The sequence below is a fragment of the Diceros bicornis genome, chromosome 37 (assembly GCF_020826845.1).
Source record: "Diceros bicornis minor isolate mBicDic1 chromosome 37, mDicBic1.mat.cur, whole genome shotgun sequence".
NCBI lineage: Eukaryota > Metazoa > Chordata > Mammalia > Perissodactyla > Rhinocerotidae > Diceros > Diceros bicornis.
Window position 1 is genome coordinate 19,085,616 of NC_080776.1, and position 27,576 is coordinate 19,113,191.

Here is a 27,576-nt window from a genome sequence, read left to right on the forward strand (position 1 = left end):
TCTTTTCACTCTAAAAGTGTACATGCGTTCCAATTTGTCCACATTCTCGCCAATACTTATCTTTTTTTTTTTAAATATATAATATCCATCCTAACAAGTGTGAGGTGATATCTCATTGTGGTTTTGACCTGTATTTCCCTCATGATTAGTGATGTTGAGCACCTTTTCATATACCTGGTAGCAATTTGTATGTCTACTTGGTGAAATATCTATTCAAGTCCTTTGGTTATTTTTTTAACCGTTTGGTTTTGTTTTTGTTTTTGTTTTTGGGGGGTTTTTTTGCTATTGAGTCGTAGGAGATTCCTATATATTTTGGATATTAACACCTTATCAGATAGATGGTTTGCAAATATTTTATCCCATTCCATAAGATGCCTTTTCACTCTGTTGATGGTTTCCTTTGCTGTGCAGAGCTTTTTAGTTTGATGTAGTCCCACTTGTCTATTTTTGGTTTTATTGCCTGTAGTTTTGGTGTCAAATCCAAGAAATTATTGCCACAATGTCAAGAACTTTTGCCTTCTATGTTTTCTTCAAGAAGTTTTATGGTTTCAGGGGTTTGTGGGGTTTTTTACATGTTTTATATAGACCTAAATAGCAGTTTAGGTTTACAGCAAAATTGAGTAGAAAGTAGAGATTTCTCCTGTATCCCCTCCCCCAAACATGCATAGCCTACTCCATTATCAACATCCCCCGCCAGAGTGGTACATTTGTTACAATTATGAACTTGCATTGACACATCATTATCACCCAAAGTCCATACATTAATTAGGATTCACTCTTGTTGTACATTCTATGGGTTTGGACAAATATATAATGACATGTTATAGTATTATATAGAGTAGTTTCTCTGCTCTAAAAATCCTCTGTGCTCTGCCTGTTCATCCCTCCCTTTAACCCCTGGCAACCACTGATTTTTTAATGTCTCCATAGTTTCGCTTTTTCCAGAATGTCATATGGTTAGAATCATACAGTATGTCACCGCACTTAGTAACATGCATTTAAGGTTCCTCCATATCTTTTCATGGCTTGATAGCTTATTTCTTTTTAGCACTGAAAAATATTCCATTGTCTGAATGTACCACAGTTTATTTACCCATTCACCTTTTGGAGGACATCTTGGTTGCTTCCAAATTCTGGCAGTTGTGAATAAAGTTGCTGTAGACATCCACATGTAGGTGTTGGTGTAGACATAATTTTTCAATTCCTTCTTTTGGTAAAAACCATGGGGCACTATCGCTGGGTCATATGGTAAGAGTATGTTGAGTTTTTGTGTTTTTTTAATTTATGAATTTTTTTATTTTGATATAATTGACATATAGCATTATATTAGTTTCAAGTGTACATGATTCAATATTTGTATATATTGCAAAATGATCACAACAATAAGTCTAATTAACATCCATTACCATATATAGCTACAAAATTTTTTTTCTTGTGATGAAAACTTTTAAGATCTACTCTCTTAGCAACTTCAAATATACAATACAGTATTATTAGCTATAGTCCCCATGCTGTACATTACATTACAGTTTCAGGTCTTACGTTTAAGTTTTTCAACCATTTTGAGTTGATTTTTGTACATGGTAGAAGACAGAGGTCCAATTAGGTTTCTCATTCCTTCAGCCTGTGAAGGTGGCTACCATTTATACATCCACATCCCATCTTCCAAAATGTTTGACATCTGGTGTTTGATGTCCTTTCTTCGTCTGTTCTCTCGTCCTTGCCACTTTCTGCCATGTAACTCTCTGACAAGTATTTAGTGGGGTTTCAGATGGAGCGCAGATAAATGCAGGTGTGTTCAATCTGCCAGATTTAATCAAAAGCATAGACAGATTTTCTAATGTGATCTGTCCTAGAATTCCTGAGATAACACCTACTTGGTCATACCATGCTACTTTTTCATCCACTCTTGGACTGGACTCACTAAAATTTTATTAAGGGCTTTAACTTTATGTGTTAAGCAACATTAACCTTCAATTTTCATTTATCTTGTATTTATCTGGTGTTTGATAGCAGATATGTAGCAGTTTCATGATGATTTGGGATGATTTGAAATTTTTTAAAAAATGTATTGGAATGGTTTATTTAACATGAACACTTTCTATTCCTTGAAGGATTGCTGGAAATTGTCCATAAAACTGTTTGAAACTATCTGTGTGTATGGGTGTGGGAAGAGGGCAGGGTTAGGGTAGGTCTGGAAGTACGTTATACATTTCTTCTATTACTTTTAGTTATTAGTTTTCATATTCACTCTCTGTTTTGATCATTCATATTTTCCTAAAAGTAACCATTTTTCCTAGATTGTCATATTTATTGGTAGAAAATTATACAAAGATTTCTTTCATAAAGTTTTAATATTTTCCTTAACTAGAGACATATCTTTCTCTTTATTCCCAACATTGTTCATTTATACTTTTCCTTCGTTCTCTTGTTCAAACATTCCATTTTGTTATTCTCTTCAAAGAACCACCTTTTGGCTTTTGGTTATATTGATCCATTACTCTCATTTTTTGTTTGAGATTTAATTAAATCCTACTTTTCTTTATTATATTTATATATTTTTTTCCTTCCTAATTCTTGTCTTCCACTTCCTTTGGGGGATCACCTTGACTTCTTTTTCTAATATCTTGATTTAAACTTAACTTACTTTTCAATTTTTTTTTTCTTTTGGTGAGGAAGATTGGCCCTGAGCTAATATCTGTTGCCAATCTTCCTCTTTTTGCTTGAGAAAGATTGTCCCTGAGCTAACATCTGTGCCAGTCTTCTTGTATTTTTTGTATATGAGACACCACCACAGCATGGCTTAATGAGCGGTGTGTAGGTCCACATCTGGCATCTGAACTCATGAACCATGGGCCACTGAAGCAGAGTGCACAAACTTAACCACTACGCCAACAGCCAGCCCCTGTTTATTGTTTTTTAATAAATGCATTTTAGGCCATGAATATTCACCTCTGTGCCACTTTGGGTGTGTCTGTGGTTTTATTATGTAACGTTTTCATTGGAGTTTATTTCTTAATCACCTGTAATTTCTATTTTAATTTGCTCTTTAAACGACGGACTGTTTGGAAGGAGCTTTGAAAACTTCTCAGTGGATAGACTGGGAGAGGTCTTCCTTTTCCTGGTTGTTTATTCTGATCTTATCACATGTGGTTAGAAAATGTGTTCCTTAAGATTTTTTCATTTGAGAGTCCTTTCTTTCTTTCTTTCTTTCTTTCTTTCTTTCTTTCTTTCTTTCTTTCTTTCTTTCTTTCTTTCTTTCTTTCTTTCTTTCTTTCTTTCTTTCTTTCTTTCTTTCTTTCTTTCTTTCTTTCTTCCTTTCTTTCTTTTCTTTCTTTTCTTCCTTTCTTCCTTTCTTTTCTTCCTTTCTTCCTTTCTTCCTTTCTTTCTTTCTTTCTTTCTTTCTTTCTTTCTTTCTTTCTTTCTTCCTTCCTTCCTTCCTTCCTTCCTTCCTTCCTTCCTTCCTTCCTTCCTTCCTTCTTTCTTTCTTTCTTTCTTTCTTTCACGAAGATTGACCTTGAGCTAACGTCTGTGCCCATCTTCCTCTATTTTGTATGTGAGATGCTGCCATAGCATGGCTTGAGCAATGCATAGGGCCACGCCCAGAATCTGAACCTGTGAACCCCTGGGCCGCCGAAGCCAAGGGGTGAACTTAACCACTGTGCCACTGGGCCAGCCCCCATTGTTATTTCTTTTGTGGCCTAATGCATGTCATTCGTGAGGCTTCTCTGGTTTGAAAGGCAATATAATGTAGTGATTATTAGTGTGCTATCTAGTGCCAGTCAGGAGGGAGGGTAGAAGGTGAGAGGATGGGTAGGAAGACTGGGGAGGAGGTGTTCTTACCACAACTCTGCCACCATATAGCTGTAAAACATCTCCCCAGAATATTTTAAAGATAATTCCTTACAGATCATGACTTCTACCATATAGTCTGGTAAAGTGTACATTTTATCAGTGTGAAATAACCTTCTGCTTTCTTTGTGATACTTTTCAACCTAAATTCTATTTGTTTCTGATTTTAGTTTTGTTACACAGCACACTTTACTTCGCATTTGTGTTTTGTTCTGGTCTCGGCCTATGGACAGCAATGTTATCAGCTAGAAATGCCTGGGGACACCTACCCGGGCCCCTGAGCTTCCCACAGACATCTCCCTTTTCCAAACCAATGTTATGACTGGACCAATTCTTGTGGTTCTTATTATGATTGCAAGACACCCTTCAGCAATAACAAAAGGAGAAATTTTTTTCCTCCTTTTATTTGATTTCCTTGTTCTCATTCTTTCTCTTCTCTCCTTCTGGAATTCCCATTGGCAGAATGTTGAAATATCAGATTATACAGTATACCTTAATTTTTCTATATTTTATATATCTTCTTTTTTTTTCTTGCATTCCAGAAAGAAAATGTGGCTAACTATTCTTCAACTGAGTCTATTCAGCTAACACATCTGCCTTTATTTTTTAAACAGTTTTAATGAAGTATGCTTTACATACCATAAAATTTGCTTCATTTAAGTGTACAATTCAATGATTTTTAGTAAATTTCTAGAGTTCTGCAACCATAACCACAATCCAAATTTAGAACATTTACATTACCTCAAAAAGTTTCTGCACGGCTATTTGCTGTCAGTTTCTATTCCTATCCCCCAGACCCAGGTAACCACTGATCTACTTTCTGTCTCTGTAGATTTCCTTTTTCTGAACATTTCATATAGATGGAGTCATACATTATGTTGGCTTTTGCATCTAGCTTCTTTCACTGAGCATAATGTTTTGATTGTCATCCATGTTGTAGCATGTATTTGTATTCCGTTCCTTTTTATTGAGTATTCCATTGGATGGATCTGTGAAATTTTATTTATCCATTCACCAGTTGATGGGTATTTGGATTGTTTCCACTTTTTGGATATTATGGAAAATGCTGCCATAAACATTTGCATAAATGTTTTTACGTGGACATATGTTTTCATTTCTAGGTAGATACCTAAGAGTGGAATTATTGAATCATATGGTAACATTATGTTTAACTTTTTAAGAAACTATTTTACAATGTTTCCAAAGGACCATATTACATTCCCACTAGGATTGTATAAAGGTTCTAGTTTTTCCACAATCTTGCTAACACTTGTTATTTTATGTCTTTGATTGTAGGTAATTCAGTGGTTATGCATTGGTATCTCATTTTGATTTTAATTTGCTTTTTCCCTAATCACTAATGATGTTGAGCATCTTTTCATGTGTTTATTACCTTCTACTTATCTCCTTGGAGAAATATCTATTCAAATCATTTATTCATCTTTTAATTGGGCTGTTTGTCTAATTACTGAATTGTAAGAATTCTACATATCTGGATACAGTCATTCATTAGAAATATGATTGGCTAATATTTTCTCCCAGACTGGGACTAGTCTTCTATTTTCTTAATGGTGACTTTTGAAGCACAAAATATTTAAATTTTGTGAAATTTCAATTGATTCTTTCATGAATCATGCTTTTGGTGTTGTATCTACCTGTTTGTCTAACCCAAGGTCACAAAGATTTTCTCCTATATTTTCTTCTAAAAGTTTTATCATTTTCATTCTTACACAGGACCAGCTACATAATTTGTGGGACCCAGTGAGAAAGAAAGTAGGGGGACCCTTGTTCACAAATCATTAAGAATTTCAAAATGGTGAGAGCAGAACATTGAACCAAGCACAAGGCCTGTACAACTGCACAGGATGCATGCCCCTGAATGTGGTCCTGTTCTTCCATTTAGGTCCATGATCCATTTTGAGTTGATTTTTGCAAACAGTGTGAAATAGGGTATAAATTAATCTTTTTGCATGTGGATATCCTAATGTCCTACCACCATTTGTTGAAAAGACTATCTGTTCCTCATTGAATTGCCTTGGCACTTTTGTTGAAAATCAATTGACCCAAAACATAAGGGCTCGTTTTTGCACTCTCGATTCTGTTCCATTGATCCACATATCTATCTTTATGCCAGTACTATACCTGTCTTGATTAATGTAGCTTTATAATAAGTATTGAAATCAGAAATTATAAGTCCTCCAACTTTGTTTTTCTTTTCAAGATCATTTTCACTATTCTGGGTCCTTTGCATTTCCACATAAATTTTAGGATCAGCTTCTCACTTTCTGCAAAAAGTCCTGCTGGAATTTTGATAGGAACTGCTTTGAATCTATAGATCAATTTCAGGAGAACTGCCGTCTTAAAAATATTGACTCTTCCAATCCATGAACCAGAATGTTTCTATTTATTTAGATCTTTAATTTTTCTTAGCAATGTTCTGTAGTTTCAACATATGTCTTGTGTTCCATTTGTTAAATTTATTCCTAAATATTTTATTATTTTTGCCCACCTTTGTTTTTGAATTTGAAAACAAAACTCCTAAAGTTCTAAGTTTCCTAGTTAATTCTTTTATAAAAACAGTATTATCTCATAAACTGTGGGACTGTTAAATATACTTACTCGAAAGTCTTGTTCTGTTGGCTCTGTTATTTCTATTTCCTCTGATGTTGCCAAAAAATGGTAAAAGAAGGATCTGAAGGGAAGTGGGTGGAACTCTGGCACTCTTCTCTAAGTCAGTGTTAACAGCCTGGGGTGTAGCATTCCATGCCTTTCTCAACATTTTTCCCAAACGTTATACACAAATAAAGGATTTTTATTACTTTGATTTGTGTAAAATAGATGGGGTCATAATATATTAATCTGAACTTGATGTTTTTATTCATCAATAAAACTATGCCCTTCCATTCAAGTTACTAGAAATAAATAGCTATGTAATATTCCGGCAGTATGGATTTACCATAATGTACTCAACTATTCGGCCAAGTGGACAATCAGGTTGTTTTCAGCTTTAGGGATCATACTATGTTGTTATTGTCCTATTTTGCTACAAAAAACAACGTTTCAATAAAAACTTGTGTACTTATGGGCATCCAACCAACAACTATTTATTAGCACTTTGTGTGTATCAAGTACTCAAGGAAAATCAAGGAACAAAACAGAAAAAAATCCCTGTGCTTATGGCATCTATATTTTTGGGAGAAGAGAGACAGTGAATAAGACAATAAACACTAAATAAAATAAATAAGGAATTAATTTAGTATGTTAGGGAGGGATAAGAACATGAACAAAAGGAATAAGGCTAGATTAGGGAGTTGGGAGTATGGGGGCAGGGTCGGGGACTATTGTTGTGCTTTTAAGTATGTTCATCAGAGCAGGCCTCATTGAGAAGGTGAGATGGAGGAAAGACCTTAAAGAGATGAGGGGGTTAGGTCACAGCATGAATATCTGAACAACAAACCAGGCAGAGGAGAGAGTCAGCACCAAGTTCCTAGGGCCATAGTGTGCCTGGTGTAGTCAAGAAACAGCAAAGAGGAGGGTTGGCCAGCGAGAAGTGAGCTAGGGGACAGGAGAGAAGGGCTGGATCATTTCAGGCCCTTTGAACTCTGCAAAGACTTGGCTTTTACTCTGGGGAAATCGGGAGCCTCTGAAAGTTCTGGAGCTCTTGATTCTGTAAGATACATATTGGTGTTTTTATTTCCGTAGGATAGGTTCCAAAAGTGAGACTGACAGCTGGGTCAATCTGTAGTGTATCTAAAATTTAGTGGATATTGCCACATCTTTTCTGCAAAGACTTTAGCAGTTCATGCTCACACCAGCAATGCATGTCGGTTTCTCTGAATCTTCTCCCAGACTACAGTGTCACTTATGATATTGTATCTACCAACCTAATGGGTGAGAAATGGTTTCTCATTGATGTTTTAGTTTGTATGTATTCATATATTTATTGGACATTTTCATTTTCTCTTCCCTAACCTGCCTGTTCAGGCCTGCTTTCTTTTGGGGTTATTTGTCATATTTCATTAATAGGCTGGAGTCTTTGTGTATCAGATATATTAACCCTTTGTCATATGTGTTGAAAATATTTTCCTATATTTCTTTTAATATCGGTATTGCTTTTTCTTTTACACTTAAATCTATTAAATCTTCCTCTACTTACTTTCTTTTTATGTTTTTCTTGGCTTGACTCAGATATTTATTCTGTCACATAAGTTTTGATATTACTTCATCCAGTTTCAATGGGATTACACGTTACAAGTGCACTACACATACAATAATTTCAAAAGGATTAACATTTTAAAATTACTATATTTTCCTAATTGGGGGTACCTTATATATCTCTGTTTATTTAGATCTTGTTTAATTTCCTTCAATAAGATTTTAGAGTTTTCTTCATTTAGGTCCATACTTTACAGATGTTTATAAATATATGCATGTGTATTTGCTGTTGCATCTGAGGTATTATTATATTTCTTTTCAATTTATGTTGCTCCAAATAAAATCTGTAAGTTTTATTTATTTATGCTTTTATTCATGCACACCGGCAAATTCTTTTTCTAGTTCTTAGGGATTTTAGTTAGGTCTCTAGGGTTTCTATGTATATAATCACAGGACATATAACGTTGTATCTTATTTTAGTGTTTATACCAATGACTTCATTTTCTTATCCAATTGCATTAGCTAAAACTTCTAAAAATATATATAAAAGAATGGTGGTAATGGTAGGCATTGCTGTCTTTTTTGCATTTAAATGACTTCAGCATTTCCATGTTTCCTGTAGTATTTGCTATTTTTGAGACTTTCTATTGTGATAGTGTCTATTTCACATAGTTTTTATAAAAATAGCTGCTAGGTCTTATCAAATTCCCTTTTAAAATCGTTTAGGGATATATTTACATACTATTTTTTCCTTTTGTTTGTTGATAAATAAATTACGTAAAGAGATTTCCTAATGTTGAATCATCTTCACTCATTTTCATTTCATTATATTCCTTTTCCTTCTTTTTTTTGAAATAGGCTCTAACTGCAAGTTTATTTCATCTTTGACCCAACACAGTACTTTTTGTTTTGTTTTATAAAATCTGTGGGTGGCTTTTTTGCTTGAACATGCGGCCTGTTTAGCTTCTACTGATTATAACTTTTTGAGACTTCTTTTGTGGCCAAGATTATGATCCATATTGATATACATTTCAAGGACATTGGGGAAAAATGGTGTGTTCTTTGTTTTTAGGTTACCAGATTAAATAATATATCAAGCTTGCTAATTTCTTGAGAGCCTGTATATTTTGACCATTTTCTGAATATGCGAAGAGTCAAAAACTAGAAGTGAATTGTTTTTCAATATTCATAAAACATCTGTCTCATTATTTTTTCTTGAATTTTACCTTGATACAGATATAAACACCCTTATTTTTTGTTTTGTTTGCATTTGAACACCATAACTTCCCTATCTTTGATTTTAACAAATTTTGTGGCACTTTGTCTTCATTGTGTCTCTCGTTGGATTCCATTTTTGATCCTGTGTCTTTCAATATCATCATTGTTTCATTTACATTTAGTGTTTTAAACAATATATTTTTCATACTTATTTTTTTCTGTTTTAACTTTTAGAACCTCTATTGTTTTCCTTGTTTTTTCTCTCTAAAAATGCAACCTATGTTTCCTTTTGATTTTATTTTTTTAGTGTTTCATAAGGTTTTATAGTCTGATTTCACTCAACCAGTGATTACTTTCAATTTTTCAGAATCATTTTTTAATCTGTATCTCTGTAATTCTTAGCATTGAATTTGAAACTATATTGTTCAAATTTTTCATATTTAAAAGAAATCATTTAACTCAAATTTCTCTTTACCACTCAGCTCAACACTTTGTTTGTTTATATAATTTGAAGCTTTACATCAAGATAGTTACTCTTATATTATTTAGCAAAATAAAATTTTTCTCTTTCTAGAATGATTTTCTTCATATAAATCCTGTACCTATTTTGTTAGATTCATACCTAAGTATTTCATATTTTTGGTGCTACTATAAATGATATTATTTCATTTCATTTCAAATTCCAATTTTTCAGTGCTGATATATACAAAAGCAATTGACCTTTGTATATTAACCTTATGTCTAGCAACCTTGCTATACTTACCTATTAGTGCCAGGAGATTATTTTTTGTAAATTCTTTGGGATTTTCTACATAGACAATCGTGTCATCTCCAAACAAAGACAGCTTTATCTCTCCCTTCCCAAACTCCATACCTTACATTTCCTTTTCTTCTTTTTTTGCACTAGCTATGCCTTCCAGTACCATGTTGTACTGGAGTGGTAAAAGAGGACATCTTTACCTTGTTTCTTATCTTAAGGGGAAAGTGTGCAGGTTCTCAACAGTAAGTATGATATTAGCTATAGGTTTTTTCTAGATGTTCTTTCTTAAGTTGAAGAAGTTCCTCTCTATTTCTAGTTTGCTGAGAGTTTTTACATGAATGAGCTGGACTTTGTCTAATGACTTCTCTGCATTAATTGATATGATCATTCAATTTCTCTTCTTTATCCTATTGATGTTGATTACACTGATTTTGAATATTGAACTAGCCTTGCATATTTGGAATAAATTCCACTTGATCATGCTGTATAATTTTTTTTATACACTGTTGAATTCAATTTGCTAAGATTTTCTTGAAGACTTCTGCATGTATATTCATGAGAGAAATTGGTCTGTAGTTTGTCTTTATCTGTTTTTGGTATTATAGTAATGCTGGGCTTATAGAAGGAGTTAAGAAATGTTCTCTCTGCTTCTATTTTCTGGACAAGATTGTGAATAATTGGTATCAATTCTTCCTTAAATGTTTAGTAGAATTTACCAGTGAAACCATCTGGGCTTAGTGCTTACTTTTTTCTAAGTTATTAATTACTGATTCAATTTTTTAAATGGATCTGTGCCTATTGAAATGATCCATTTCTCCTTTGTGAGTTTTAGTGGTTGTGTCTTTCTAGGATTTGGTCCATTTTATTTAAATAAAATTGGAGTAGCTTTGTTCAAAGTATTTTTTTGTTATCTTTTTAGTGTCCATGGAATTAGCTGTGATAATTCTACTTTCACTTCTAATATTGGTAATTTGTATCTTCTCTCTTTTTTTCTTCTTGGTTAGCCTGGGTAGAAGTTTATCAATTTTATTTATCTTTTCTAAGAACGAGCTTTAGGTTTTGTGGATTTTTCTCTTTTGTTTCCTATTTCCAATTTCACTGATTTCTGTTCTAATTTTTATTTCTTTCCTTCTACAGCTTTAGGCTTAAATTGCTTTTCCTTTTCCAGTTTCCTAAGTGGAGAAACTTAAATTATTGACGTTAGATCTTTCTTCCTGTTTAATATATGCATTTAATGGAATACATTTCTCTCTAATCACTGCTTTTTTTATGCATTCCTAAAATTTTGATAAGTTTTATGTTCATTTTCATTTAGTTCAAAATATTTTTAAATTTCTTTTGAGACTTCTTCTTTGACATGTGTTATTTACAAGTGTATTTTTAAATCTCCAAGTATTTGGGAATTGCCACCTATTTTTCTGCTATTGATTTGTAGTTTAATTCCTTTGTGGTCTGAGAACATACTTTTTATGATTTCTATTCTTTTACATTTGTTAAGGTGTGTTTTATGGCCGTAGTGTGGTCTATCTTGGTGAAGGTGGTTATTCCATGTAATCTTGAGAAGTATCTGTATTCTGCTGTTGTTGGATGGAGTATTCAAAAGATGTCAAATAGATCAAGTTGATTGGTAGTGATGTTCAGGTCAACTGTATTCTTATTGCTTCTCTAGCTGATTGATCTATAAATTACTAAAAGAATGTTGTTCAAGTATCCAAGTATAATAGTGGATTTATCTATTTCAACTGCAGTTCTATCAATATTTACCCCACATAATTTGATGCTATGCGTTTAGGTAAATACGTATTAAGGCTTGTTTATGTCTTGTGGAAAACTGACCCCTTCATCAAATGTAATACTTTCTTCCTCCTTGATAATTTTTCTTGTTCTGAAGTCTTTTTTGCTTGGAAATAATATAGCTACTCCATCTTTCTTTTGATTAGTGTTAGCATGGTCTCTTTCTCCATTCTTAACCTGAGTCTTTGTATTTACTGGTTTTTCTTGTTTTCAATATATTGTTGGGTCTTGTTTTCTCAGTCATGTTGACAATCTCTGCTTTTAATTGGAGTATTTAGATCATTCACACTGAAAGTGATTATTGCTATATTGGATTAATATCTACCGTGTTTGTAACTGTACTTTATTCATTGTATTTGCTCTTCGTTTCTCTTTTTCTCCTCTTTTTCTGCCTTCTCTGGTTTTAATTTAGCATTTTATATGATTCCATCTTACTTCTTCTGTTAACATATTAACTGTACTTCTTTTTAAATGTTTTTAGTGGTTGCTTAGAGTTTGCAATGTGCATTTATATCACTTCACCTGTAGCTCAGGTACTTTATAACAGAGTATTCCCAATTCCTTCTTCCCATCCCTTATGACATTGCTGTCATTCATTGCACTTATCTAAATGCTATAATCATCACCTATTCCAATCTGAGATGTTCATGTTCTTGGTCTGCTGCCAGACTGCCATCTTGGGTTTCCCTCTAATGTCTCCAGGATTAAATCTACTGGTTTCTAATTTTCACATTTTCCTCATTACAGGATTCCTTCCCTGTTTTTCTTGAATCTATCCTATTATATTTTCCTGAGTGGATGTGTGCTGCTCAATATTATACATTTACAAAATAAATAAACTAGAATCATACTAGATGACTTAGAGAATTTTTTGCAAGGTATCAATGTATAAGGCAAATTTCATGCAAAAAACAGTCTGTAATACAGAGAAATAAAATGATATGATATTACAATATAATATGATGAAAAAAACTCTGCAAAATGTGCGGAAGTTATAGATATAGGTAGATGGAATTATATGCTTATAGAGAATTTGGGGAAGAATACATGCAAGGTTATTAAAATGGATTATGCAGGAGGAGTGGGAACAGTGATGTAGATGGAAAGGAAGGAGCAATGTGGTTGGAAATAAGCAAAACATAAAAAGTAAAATACGGTCATGCATGGCATAACATTTCGGTCAACGACCCACCACATATACAATGGTGGTCCCAAAAGATTAGTACTATATAGCTTAGGTGTGTAGTAGGCTATACCGTCTATGATGTTCACATAACAATGAAATCGCCTAATGACACAATTCTCAGAACAGATCCCCATCATTAAGCAACAACACATGACTGTAGTGATTGCATAAAAATTTAAGAGCATGTATAAAATGCATTTTTAAAACTTCATATATACGTATTAGTATATACATGAAGGAAATAGAGAAAATTTTAGGGAAAACACCTAAAATGGATGTTTGTAAGGTAAAATTTCTCAGCCCTATGTGTCTGAAGTTGTCCTGATTCCCTCTGAGTTTTGAAGGGCTGACTCTAGAGTCACTGTTACTCATGAGATGACTCAAGCTATTCTCGCCGTCATTCCTCCATAGGTGACTGGTTTCTTGATTCTTTCTGGAAGCTTTTAAGTTCTTCCTTTTGATTTTTAGGTGTTTTAATTTTATAAGGATGTGCTCGTGTTTGGTTCTTTTAAAATTCATTCGTCTAAGTATCCAGTTGTGTCCTTTGAAAAAATTCTTGTCCTTCTACTCCATAGTATCTCCTTAAATAATTCTCTTCTTGTGTTCCTCCTGTGCCTTTTTCTCGCAGGGCTTTCTTGACTCCAACTAGGTGGCTATTAGACCACCCAAATTAATCTTTACCCTCTTATATTTTCTCTCAAATTTACTCATTTTCCCCCCTTTTAGTCTCTTAATTTTCTGGGAAATTTCCTCAATTTTATTTTACAACCATTTTAGTCAATTTTAGTCAATTTCCAAAAATCAGTTTTAAAAAGTATCTAAGACCACTATCTCTTTCTTTGACAACTTCTTTCTCTTTGTTTTCTGGGGTGCAATATGTAATCTCAGATTTCTCTAAAAATATTAGAGGTTTTGGAAGTTTCTCCTGTTTCCGACAATATCTCTGTTTTTTCTGGGGTAGCTTTTTCCTCTTTTTCATTTTATTCTTTCTATATGCTATTGGAGAATTTCCTCAAAAGTCTGCTGACCTGTGGTTATCTGTTCCTACTTAAGAGGAGGCTCTGGAAATCAATGTGATTCATCAAATTAAAGAATAAAGAAGGAAAACCGTATAAATATCTCAGTAGATGCATTTGGTAATATTCCACATCTGTCCATGATAAAACTCTCTACAAACTAGGAATAGACAGGTACTTCCTCAGTCTCACTTAAAATACCCACATACACACACACACACACACACACACACAAATGTGCAGCAAACATCCTACTTAATGGTGATACTGAATGCTTTCTCTCTAAGATAGGAAACAAGCAAGAAAGTCTGCTCTCACCACTTCTCCTCAACATTGTATTTAAACTCCTAAAAGTGCAATAAGAAAGAAAAAGAGATAATTGTTGGAAATGAAGAAGTAAAAGAGTTTTATTTGCTGATGACATAATTATTTATGTCTATAAGTCAAAAGGAAATCTACAAATACATTACTAGAATACACGAATTTAGCAAGGTTATAAATACATGGTTAACATTTTTGAAAAACAATTCTATTTTCATACAATAGTAACAAGCAATTTAAAAAGCAATACCGTTTAAAGTAGCACCAAAAAGAATAAAATAACTAGAAATAAGTGTAATGAAAGATGTGCATGACTTCTGTAGTAAAAACTATAAACACTTTTAGGCAAACATAGGGAAAACTAAATAAATGCAGAGCTATATAATGTTAACAGATTGGAGTCCAGTATTGTTAAGATGTCAGTTCTCACCACATTTATCCATTGGTTCAATGCAAACCCAATAAATATCCAAAAGGCTTTTCTTGTGGAAATCAACAAATTTATTTTAAATATATGTGGAAAACCAAAGGACCTAGAAAAGCCAAAACAATCTTTCTCTAATTGACTTCAAGACTTTCTACAAGCTATAGTATTCAAGCCAATGTGCTATTGGCATAAGGATAGACAAATAGATCAATGATATAGAATAGAAAATCCAGAAGCAGACCCATGTTTATATTGTTAATTGCTTTTTGAATATTTTCATTACCTTGGGGTAGGCAAAGATTTCTTAGTACAGTCAAGTTATTAAATTCAAAAGAAAAAAACTGATATATTTGGCTTCATCAATATTAAAAATTTCTCCTCATCAAGAGACATGATTAAGAAAATGAAAGGCAGGAGCTGGCCCAGTGGCGCAGTGGTTAAGTGCACGCACTCCATTGTGGCGGCCCGGGGTTTGCGGGTTCGCATCCTGGGCATGCACCAACACACCGCTTATCAAGCGATGCTGTGGCAGCGCCCCATATAAAGTAGAGGAAGATGGGCACAGATGTTAGCCCAGGGCCAATCTTCCTCAGCAAAAAAGAGGAGGATTGGCATTGAATGTTAGCTCAGGGCTGAACTTCCTCATAAAAAAAAAAAAAAAAGGAAGAAAACGAAAGGCAAACCACAGGCTGGGAGAAAATGTTCACAATACGTAAATCAAACAAAACTCTTATTTCCTAGTATATAACAAACTCCTACACATCAGTTAGTAAAAGACAACCCAATAATATAAATGGGCCAAGACTTGAACAGATACTTCAGGAAAGAAGATATATGAATAGCCAATAAGCATATGAAAATATACTCAACATCATTACTTGTTAAAGAAATACAAATTAAAACTATATGAGATACCACATCACAAACTAGAATGGTTAAGTTAGAAAGGCTATTTATAAAAGACTTTGAAAACTGTTTGGCAGGTTCTAAAATGGATAAACATACTTTTACACAATGACGCAGCAATTCCACTGCTAGTTATTTACCCAAGAGAAATGAAAACATCACGCCACAAAAGACTTGGACAAGAAGAGCAGCTTTATTCATACTAGTCCCAAACTGGAGTCAACCCAAATGTCCATCAGTAAGAAAATGAATAAACAGATTATGGTAGATCCACAACAATGGAATACCACTCAATAATAAAAGAAAACAAACTTCTATTTATCCGACAACACAGATGATGAACAAAAGAAGTCAGACACAAAAGCATATATGACGTGTTATTCCATATATAAAATTCAGTAACAGGCAAAATTAACATCTGGTGATAGGAAGGACAGCAACGTCTACCTTTGAGAGGCTGCCTGGCTCCGGGTGGGTTGAGAGGTAGAGGGTGCACTGTTCTCTTCTTCATTTTTCAAATAACGTGCCAGTTTTCAGCACCATGCCTCCCTCACAATCTCCGCTGCCTCTTCAGGGTTCTGCAGGGCACACGGGCTGCTTCCTGACTGCTGGGAGCAACCTCCGCCTACAATAGCAATTAGTGCTCCTCTGACCAGTTTTTGTCTTATAGACTTTGGTTGAAACCTCTCATTTGCTCACTGTCCTCTGCCATTCTCTTTGTCTTTGTGACCCCAGTTCCTTTATTTTTATTTTTGTGGGGTTTTTAATAAAAGAGAAGACAAACGTTTCTTTTCAATCTGCAATCTTTAACCAGAAACATTTTTTTCAGGAATTTGACCCAATAGTGTGACTTTATTATTCCCTGATGCATGTTGGGTACCAATAATATTGGAAGTGCCAATAATCCTCTTCTGGTTTCACAAACAGAGCTTATGAGTCTTCGTAATATTTAGGTATACAAGATGTTGATGAAAACATTATTATCAGAACAATAAAATGATCAACTGAGAACCAGAATTACAGAGTCAGGTTTAAAATTACTTTTACAGGAAAGAGCAGCAATTTCTGAAATTCAGATGCCTAAAAAGATTTACTATACGTGATAATAGCACAGACAGATTTATATTAACACAAAGCAGAAGTCCCAGGAGAAATAATTGATATTTCTGGGAAATTCTCAATTTATACTTTATCATATCACTGTCAAATTGCATCTTATCATTTATGAACTAATTTTATAATGCAGGATGGTATTTCTCTTAACGTCTATAGGTCATAGAGGTTTCTATCTTTCTGAGACTTATGTTCTCTTTGTTGTTAATTAAGACGCATTTTCAAGGTTAGATTCTATTTTTATTCCATTGTTTTTTATTGCTGTGTGGATAACCTGTTTACTCCATCTCAATTTTGTACAAATTAAAAAAATTTTAATTAACAAAATATTCCAAATATATTTAAGAGAAGATATCTTTACAATGGCTTTGATTGGGACAGACAACTTTTTCAGTCCTATGTATAAGTCTTTCTTAACCCCCATGCTTCCTTCTGTTATATCTTTGTTTATTGCTTCAATTCCATTTATTCTGGTCTCTACTCAGGACCACTTATTTTATATATGGTGGTTCTTCACAGCCTAGCCTTCATATATAAAATCCTATGGCCTCTGCCCGGGTTCAGATCCCGGGCAAGCACCAACGCACTGCTTGTCAGGCCATGCTGTGGTGGCGTCCCATATAAAGCGGAGGAAGATGGGCATGCATGTTAGCCCAGGGCCAGTCTTCCTCAGCAAAAAAAGAGGAGGATAGGCATGGATGTTAGCTCAGGGCTGATCTTCCTCACACACACACAAAAAAAATCCTATGGCCTCCACAAGCATCTGGAAATCTTGATGACCAATTTCACATGGTGTCTTTTTCTCCGTAGAATATCCACAGAAGACCAGAACATAGAAGAGAGGCTTGTCTATGAGGCTGTATTCAGGCACTTCAAAAGATATAAGGTGGAAATTTCAAATGCAATAAAAAAAACGTATCCTTTCCTTGAGGGACTCCGTGACCGTGAACTCATCACCAACAAAATGTATGAAGTGAGTAAGGTTTATTATGTCACAATCCGGTAAACCAGCCCCAAACTAAGTTATGCTTTGATATCCTGGACACAAACATCAGGGCTAGCTGACTGAAGAGTTTCCTATGAGTGGGGGAACTTTTCAAGTATTGCTGTAAGTATACCTATACATAAAAAGGAAGAAGAGAAGCAGACATCACCAGAGACAGTCCTGCTTCTAACTGAAGGAAGGGTGCTCCATGGTGCCCATTGGAGTTGGGGTGAATAGCGCTGGAGATAGGCTGGATCTGAAGCAGGTGTGCTCCATAGATGTATACTGCTTTGCAGGAATGCATGTAATATAACATAAGCTAAGATTTAAAAGTAATTTTAATAAATGAATGAATAACTTAAATGAATTGATTTAATGAAATACTAATTGACATAATATTTTATTTCAGTGAATATCAATTTAAATACTTAGATCTGAGAACTTTAAAACCCACAGAGAATTGATGTCCTGTTAGGACAGAGACAGAGAGTAGATGCTTGCTGTGCTTTCTCCAACCATTTTCAGTTTTCTTTTCTTTTCTTTTTTTTAATGGTATTTCTGGAGTCTGGGAATTTGGGTTAATTTTAGCAACAGGCGTTGTTGGAGATACAGAGATGCAAGTCTTCCCTTTGCCCTATGAATATGCTTTCTCTACAGTCAAGTTCACAAAGGGGAGAGCTGTCACATGGCTTCCTTGAGTTCTGCCAGGCCAAGTCAGTTCAGGAGTTGTCCAGTCAACAGAACTTCTGCTCATCACTTGCTAAGTCTATTCCGAAAACATTTGACCAGGTTCTTAAAGGGCCACCCAACATTTAGCTTTGAACCCACTTTTATTCTTCAAAATTGTTCCTTCTTACATATAATGTAAATAAGGGTGAGGAGATCAGATTCACAAATGGGTATTTTTAAGGAGGAAGGATTTACTTGTTTCACTTAGTAGCCATACAGATATATAGAAATCCTAAAACGTTCCATGAGACGATACCTACGTAGAGAAATTGGAATATGTTACCCATAAAATCACTTTCAAGGGCTCTTCTGTAACTTGGAAGTCTGTATTTATATTTTCTCCATTCAATATTTTTTTAAGGATTCTCAAGATTCTTGTAGAAACCTGGTCCCTGTAGAAAGAGTGGTGTACAATGTGCTCTGTGAACTGGAGAAGACTTTTGACCTGCCACTTCTGGAAGCATTGTTCAGCGAGGTCAACATGCAGGAATACCCCGATTTACATTACATTTATAAAAGCTTCGAAAATGGTAATTAGGTTTATTACTGACCTTTTGATGTCCGGGCCAATTTTTTCTTTGATAAATATATTTTGTGCTCCTCCCATGTGCCACACATGGTACTGGTCAGTGGGGACATAGCAGTTTACAAAACACACATATCATGAGCCTTCTTGAAGCTTATGTTATAGGGGCTATGGCACAACACCCAGCTAGAGATCTGCTTAACTAGGCGTTTAGACTCACAGGACAGCCAGAACCACAAGCATCAGATTTACTTAGAAGGACAAGTGACAGGAAACACAGCATCCCAATAGGGCAGCATCAGTTGCTCCTTCTCTGTGGGACCCCTTGCAGCAGTCCACACAGCAGTCTACCCAGTTGACTACTCCCCGCCTCAAGGGACAGCTTAGTGGTGAATGCAGGATCCACACTAGTCTAGCACACCATGCCCATGGGAGTCAATATGTCATGTAACAACCCATAGTCATAACATCCAGGGACCCCACGTGGGACAAGCTGAGTGACAAGAGTCATCACATTGAAGGAAGACCAAAGTATGGCTTTTGGTCCATAGCGAGACCCCTCTTCCCCATCCACATGCAATCTACCATTCACGGGTCATTTTTAACCCTAAACCCAGTGTTGGCCTAGTAACTCAGAAGAAAGGCCACCTTCTTCAGGTTGCTAGAGTAACAAAGTTAACCCAACATCAAATTTGCCCTTAAAGGAGAAATAGTTTTATTAACTCTTTCTCCACAAGGAGTGAAACAAACATTACTCAAATAATCATAAGACCTATTGCTCTGCCAAGGTCTATTTTTGATGCTATACAAAACTAAAGGTTTGATTCTTGACGTTTTCCTGACAAGGCATGATTTATCTTTTTTAATGAAACACAGTTAAGGGAATGCTCTACTATATATGTATAGACTTGTCTAGAAAACATTTTATTCCAACACAGTTTGGTCTCAATAGAGTTGTCCAAATAAGAGACAGACATCTCAAAAAAAATGGTCACATGTCCTGAGGAGGGTGGATGTTATGGGATCAGGCATGGATTGTGAAAGAGTCTAATGTGTCTTCAAAACAAAGACAAATTCCAATTGGCTCAGAGAGTGAGAAGAAGACTGTGGGAGCTGATTCAAGAGAGGTAAGTTTGAAGAAATTTTGGAAAGTATAGCATATAAAGCTAAGCAATTTGAAGTTTATTACTAGGCAATAAAGAGATACTAACAGGTTTATAAGCAAGGAAAAAAAATTAAAAATAAGTGTAAAGCATGTAGCTTGTTGATTTGTGTCAATAGTAACATTATCTAATTAAGAACAAAATAATTTCTACAGCAGGTCATTCAACTCAGAAAAGGTATAAAGAAAGGCAAATTTCAAGTCAATATTATGTTTGTAACCGAGATGTCCCCAGGCCATGGGCACGAAGGGAATGACTGTTACCTTTACTGCCCACATCTCAGGAGCTCTGATCCTCTCCATGAACTGCCAGGACCCCACTCCCCGGGCCCAGTGTCCACATCACACATGTTAGTTTCTGGGTTCCCCATGCTGGGGTGTCTCGCACCTACACTTGCTGCCCCCCACTTGCCCCTGGTGGAGGTCGCAGTGGCTGCCCCGGGACCCTGTTGTCCACAAGAGCTGTGAGTCAAGAGCCCAAAGCCAGGAAGTTGGGGACTGTGGTCCAGGGCATGACAGCTTGTCCTGCTGACCGGTCCGCACCTTCATTCCGTGCACAGAAGCCCTCCACCCCTACCCTAAGACCGACCCCTCATTGGAACGCCTGCTCACAAGACTCCTTCACCTTTTCTGGACTTTGGGCCCTTCGTTCTTCTCATATCTTCCACCTAATTTTGCCAGGATTTGAAGCTGTGTCCTGTGATGACAAAGCGTCTGTGGTCCCCGCAGTGCTCTCCATCTCACCTCCCCTGCCTCACAGGCATTGTCCCAGGAGGAGATCCTGCCATCAGCCCTGGGGCAGCGCAGGCCCCACCACTTCTCGTGGTGTCTCCTCCTCCCTGGACTCCTTGCAGAGACGCACTTCCTGTGCTTCTGTGGTTTATTTCCTCCTCCTGTGTTTGCTGGGTCACCTACATGCAGGAGCCCTGGGCTCGTGTCCTGGGCCCCCTTGTTGGCAGCCTCCTCTAGTCCACCCGTCTAGCGGACGTCATCCAGCGTGGCCATATGCCCTCCCTGCTTGTAGCTTCAGAGAGTGTCTTTCCTTTGTTCCTGGGATCTGGGCCACCCCGGGAGCTCTGTCTAGTTCCTCTCTGTGTCTTCCAGCTTGTCACTTTGAGAACTGCTCATCCTCCCCGACCCAATTAAGCCAAACCCTCCTCTTCTCTAGCTGCGTCTTTCAAGCTGTTGGGCTTTCTCTTTTATACACACGGATCTCTCTAGGATCTTAGCTCTTCGCTTGAGAAAACCCCTCTGTTTCTTCCATACCTTTGAACAGTTCAGAAAACACATTTCACCTCTACTATTTATTTTGGTATATGTTTCCTGGCCATCTGAAGTTTTTTTTTTACATGAGCAACAGGCTCATGATGTCCCAGTACTCCTTTGCCTTTCACATTTGAGTGGCTCCTTTCCATGTGGGAAACATAGAGGCTCCCTTCTTGGGGCTTTTCTTTTCTGTCCCAGGGAAGATGGGGGAACTTTACCTTGAGGATCAGACCCACTGAGCTCTGAGTGACCCGAGGGTTGGAAATTCCTAACTGTAATTTTGAGGTGTTGTCTCTGGTTTCTGAGGGAGATCTCTAATGGCCTTCTTCTCTCCTGCCTTCTCTTCAGCAGTCCAAGAGAAACTTTTCCTCCATGAAAGTGAGGGAGACGAGAGGGAGCAGAGGCTTAATATCCAACTAAGCCTTGAACAAGGTGATTGAAACCTAATACACACCGATTCTCATCTGCTACAAGGAAAGGGAGAAAGGGAGATGGGGGTCTGCACCCTGAGTGGAGATTGTGAATCAGGGAGAAGTTGAAGGAGCATGGAGAAGGCAGGAGGGTGTTTGCCTGGGCGTCTAACCCGAGGCCGAATCCTGGAGGAGTAGCTCTGATAAGAGACTGTTGGTCCAATGACCAAGACAAAGGAAGAGGAATCCAGTTTGTCAGTAAACCAGTTTTAAAGAGAATGACTACCTGGAAGTAATTGTGATTTAGAGAGGCCCCTGTAGGAGAAGATCAGTGTAAAGCTGTGAGAGGCTAGAACTATGGTCACAAGGTCAACATCAAAGAGGAAACTCTTGATGATGGTGGAAGAAGGGACCGATTTAAATGTGGGGGGTGTTGTTCAAGAGCAGGAATATTCAAGGAGAAAGGCACTGATACAGAGTGAAGAGAGGAAATGGTCAAGATTTGGAGAAGTGGATACGGGCACTTTGAGAGAGAGAGGAGGAGGAAGGAGGGGAAATGACAGAGGAGAAAGGGGTAAAGGCCACAATAAAAACAACCATACTGTTCACATCTCATTGACTGAACATTTACTCTGTCAGTTGTGGGTTTTAGTGCTCACAACTGTCATTAGAGGGTAGTATTATTTATGTGCCCATTTTGCAGATAAGGAAACTGAAATCTAGAGACCATATATGTAGTTGGCCTCAGGTCAAATGAGCAAGGATGGACCTGGGAATTCTGAACCCAGAGTCTGTGTTCTTAACCCTGTACACTACCCAGATAATCTAACAGAAAAGACAGAAGCATGAAACAAAAATAAGGAAATATATGCAGAGAGAAACACACAGAAAAAAGAATATCAGGTGCAGGAGGAAGTAGAGGAGAATCAGACACTGAATCTTCATTGAAAGTCAACAAGACAGAGAGAACAGATGTGTAGAAGGAGGGTGTGGTGTGAAAGGGGGTGGGGACAAGGCACCAGGATTTTGTAGGAAGTAAGGTAAGGCCACCAGTCAGGGGCAGCTCTGGGGACAAAGGTAGGTTCACTATGGCCGTGGGCAACAAGAAAAGCATCAGTAGTTACCTGAGGGGCTCATGGAGGACACACTGAGGTGGCCTGGGCAAGCCCTCTCCACCAGGGGTGCAGCTGACCCCAGTCCCGCACTCTGGGGGATGGAGTCTGACTGTAGGAGTGGGGTGGGATCCGCCAGGTCAGGTGGGCTCTCTATTGATCGTATTGACCCCCGGAGGGAGTCTTCAACTCCCTTTATAAAAAAGATATTTTATTAAAAAGGGATTAAGAGAGAATGCACAGCCCATATTTCAATTCCTGAAATAAACTTCCAATTTCTTCCCCCTAGGAACAGGTGAAAACTCACATCGAAGCCCATCCTGCTCATGTGCAGAAGCCTCGTCTTATGATGGTCTGTTCCTGTTGACTGTTCTGTGAACCTGTGCTGTTTTTGTCCCATTCTGGAATGTGCTGTGGTGGGGCCTGCTTTTTTGTATCACTGATCGCCCAGAATTGTCAGTCTTTGCCTCTGCAATTTCTCCAAGGATTTAGATAATAGTGTTCGTACTCTGGGTTGCCTAGGAGGGTCGCTCCTTCCATACTCCTCAGATGCATTTGCTGCCAGCTCCTGATGGCTGTGGGCCTGGACATTTTGCCCATGCACCTGGCTTCACAGTGTTCTGCCTCTGTCTTGCTTGAATCTGATTGCTGCCTCGGTGCTTTGAGGTCACATCCAGAGGTGGCCGTCGCTGCAGCGAGAGTGATGGGGGATGGGGAGATAAACGTTCCTCATATGGGCAGGGTACCTCCCACACTGGGTCCCTCACACAAGACCATGGACACCATGTGCCCCCTGTGCAAACCCTCTCTCATCATCCCTCGGGCAGCAGGCCAGGAGCTGCCCTCCAAACACCAGACGGGTCTCTAAAAAAATGCTTTGATACTTTAGCAACAAATAACCACTGTTTACAACTCTTGACTTCCCTTAATCCATAACACTCTTAAAAATGTTATTAAATATTATAAATTTAAGACATTAATCATAATGATTTAATTTTGTGATCAGTCACAGTATCCCATATAGTGATGCAGATAATATTTTATTTAATCTTCTCAAACACCTTAAAATGATGGCATACCATGCCCATTTTTCAGAGGAGAAAGAATAGCTTAGAGAGTTTGGTTATTGGTGCAAGTTCACTCAACTGAGAATTGGATTGAACTCTGCTGTAAGATAGTGTCAGAGCAGAGTCTAGATGCCCACGACCTGGCTTCTAATTCTCCCTGTAATCTTAAGAAAATTACTTCCCCTCTTTACTATATCTACACTTTCATCATCTATAAAATGGATGAGATAGTAATACCTACTTTACAGCGTGATGGACTTTAAATAGTCATGTAAAGCATGCACAATCATGCCTGGTACTTTGTCAGTGTTCCATGCATTTGTTATTATTACTATTATTATCATCATACTTTGTATCTAGCACCAGAGTCTAAACTTTTAACCATTACAGTAAACTTTGAGTTGCCTTCTCTCATAGATGTCCATTGTGGATTTAATTATTCCCCAGACTGTAGAAGCAGTGATAAAAGTAATACCAACCTCTGGCCAATCAAGATCAATTGAAGGTCATTGGTGACCTGTCCTTAGAGCACATGAGTCTATAATAAATTTTACGTCTTTATTCCATGACTGTCCTCTGGAAATGAGTAGCCTTGTAGAGTCTTAGAGAACTTCCAGCACTGTGGAAGACCCTTGTTATGTAGCTTCCAGTTAGGATGTGTTGTTTAAGAAAGGGTATTCTAATTAATAACACATTTTTATAAAAGAAAAAAATCAGAGTGATTTTTGAAAGCATAGTTATACTTTAGCAAATTACGTTTATTCAGAAAGTTATTTAAAAATATAACAAACAACATGCATGAATCCAAATTCTTAGCCATTCATCTACTAGTGCAGCTGGTGGGAAGAGGAAAAGGTGAGTAGATGGAATTGTGACTAGTAATGAGCAGAAGAGAAGGGATTCTGTGTGTGTGTGTGTGTGTGTGTGTGTGTGTGTGTAGGGCATGAGGGGAGGAAGTAATGAAATTATAATTCACAATGTGGTCTGAGGGCAACTCTGCCTGGAAATGGAATCCCAGATCATCTCAGTGATGGGGAGCAATGAAAATAAAGAGAGAGGGGGGCCGGCCCCGTGGCTTAGCGGTTAAGTGTGTGCGCTCCGCTGCTGGCGGCCCAGGTTCGGATCCCCGGCGCGCACCGACGCACCGCTTCTCCGGCCATGCTGAGGCCACGTCCCACATACAGCAACCAGAAGGATGTGCAACTATGACGTACAACTATCTACTGGGGCTTTGGGGGAAAAAATAAATAAATAAAAAATTTAAAAAAAGAAAAGAAAGAGAGAAATTTCAACCTACAACCCAAATGATGTGCAAATAAGCCACCAATAAGTGTGTCTAAAAGTCTGACCCAGCAGAGATGGCTGGCTGTGACACACGCAGGTGAGGGAAGAGCTGTGTCTCATGTCCACTACCCCAGTGGGAGGCTCCAAGGAGCTGTGGATGTGGCACAAAACATGCACCAGGGCCCATGTTCTATATTAAAACTTAGAGAATTATTTTTAAGTCATAATTTACATAAATTACTTTGTTTGGAAAAATAGCGCCAATGGAAATAATCTAGACTGCTCCAAAAAATATATTTATCCATTGATACTCTATGGAGGTTGGTGGGAGCAAAGTGGGATGGGATGATGGAATCCACAAAAAGCAGAGGAGGTTCACCATAGGGGAAAGGGGATGTGTTGGTTCTGGGGTGTTTGCCAGGAATTCATTCCTTACCCTCCCCTGCTCCACTCTGCCCTCTATCTCTGGCCATTGGCCCCTGCAGCCTTGCTGGCCGGCTCCCTCGCTGCTGGCTTCCTGCTGGGTTCCTGACATGGGAGACAGTAGCAAGAGATTGGAGAGGGGAGCAAGGGAGAAGCCAAATATTGCCCTGTCACTGACTCCAGCAGCAATTCTGGCAGTGGATGCATCTCACTCATGACTCTATCTCTCAACAAGCAGGCCAGCTGTGGTCCAACTTCTACTCACCCAGTGACACTGGCCCCTGTGCTCACCCTCAGTCCCTCGCATAGCTTCCTGTTGACAATCCTTCTGGTTGCTGCATTCTTCCGTTGGGACTTCTCAGCTCTCCCATCAACTGTGTAACCAATCCCCTGAATTAAATTCCCTCTGCTTTAAAAGCTTAGAGTAATTTGTATTTTCTTGTTGGACTCTGATTGATGTAGGGGGCAATTAAAATATCTATGAATCAAAACGTGGTTTAGGTACAATCCCACCTGAAAATGGACTCTCAGAGCACCTCCGTGAAACAGAACAGATAAATGCAAAGAGAAAAGACAGAACCAGTGACAAAAATGATGCACTAGAAAGCCAACAAGCAAATGAGCAATGTGCCCAGGAGTCTGAGCCAGCAGGTAAGACTGACTGACTGGGTTTGCATGAGTGTGGAGGGGCCAGGAGTCCTTGCTAGTGACAGAGAATGGAGTAATGTGTGACTCAAGGAGGCATCTATTAACAAAGAAGGGGAAAATCACATAGACACATAGAGGGCAGGAATGGAGGCTGATATATTGACGGGAGAGACCTGACAGAAGAAATTTAGAAAAGAAAAACTAAGAGACAAAGGGTAAAGAGTTGCAGTGACTCATTGAGGAAGAGAGACAGAAAGAAAGTTCCAAAGAAATCACGGAGAGATTGGCTGGAGAATCAATGAAGCACCAACACTTCCATGGGGTCAAGGTGGCAATATCTGCAGACAAGCTATAAGTAGAAATATAAGAAGGGAAGAGAAGTCGGGTGAGGTGTAACAAAAGGGAAATAGGGCGGAGCAAGGCTTTGTCGGATCTCAGCCATGGTCTTTTTTATCTTCAGAGTCCTGCGAACAAGCACCTATCCAAGTGAATAATGGAGAAGCAAGAAAGGAGACGTCCAGCCCATTGCCATGTGATGAAGAACGTAATTATTACTTATCTTAGCAATTTTTAAATTATATCTTTGTTTTTCTATGACAGCAAAAGCTTTCCTTTGTTCTCCCATACTAACCGCCTCTCCCTCACCCCAGCCCTAACACCTCCCAAGACCCATAACCTTATGCACAGCCTCTGGCTGCTTTGAACAGGTGTGAAATGCAAAGGAGAAAGAGAGCTGAGCTCTTTAATGGAGGGGCTGTCCCTGGGGAGAGAATGTAAGGAGAGAGAATATGGGAAAGGTAGACTGGGGACACCAAATAACAAAGTACACGAGTGAGATAGGTTTCAGATAAATTGACATGGAATCCAAACAGTGCCATGTTGTAGAGTTGGGGAAAAGAAATAAGTTGCAACTTGCTTTTCAGAATTTATAACAGAAACGTGGAAATCATGCATGATGCTGCTGGTCAGATTTGCAAGTAAGGAAGCCCAGGTGAAGGACCTTTAGAAAGGAAGTGGCAGGTGGAGGGACTCGGTGTGGTGGACAATGGCACAGGGGCAGAACTTTGGTGATGATGGGAATGCTTGAGATGAGGAAAATGTATATAAGATAAAAATTGATACAGAAGAGGCATACTGAAAGTCACATTAACAATTAAGAAACAGAGAATAGGAGAAAGTAGGAAAGGTAACAGAGAATGGATAAAGCAAAAAGTCA

At 37.6% G+C, this 27,576-nt stretch overlaps 1 protein-coding gene across 4 annotated transcripts in view; it reads left to right on the forward strand.

Annotated features, from left to right (window-relative positions):
- LOC131399108 (nuclear autoantigen Sp-100-like) overlaps positions 1–27,576 on the forward strand; it is a 92,540-nt gene that overhangs the window by 14,337 nt on the left and 50,627 nt on the right. For all 4 annotated transcript variants that reach the window (XM_058533178.1, XM_058533179.1, XM_058533180.1 and 1 more), the window contains exons 2-7: positions 17,559–17,721; positions 18,824–18,992; positions 21,765–21,848; positions 23,228–23,290; positions 26,214–26,363; positions 26,821–26,904. In XM_058533178.1, coding sequence (XP_058389161.1) covers positions 17,559–17,721; positions 18,824–18,992; positions 21,765–21,848; positions 23,228–23,290; positions 26,214–26,363; positions 26,821–26,904 — 713 coding nt within the window. The remainder of the gene's footprint in view (positions 1–17,558; positions 17,722–18,823; positions 18,993–21,764; positions 21,849–23,227; positions 23,291–26,213; positions 26,364–26,820; positions 26,905–27,576) is intronic.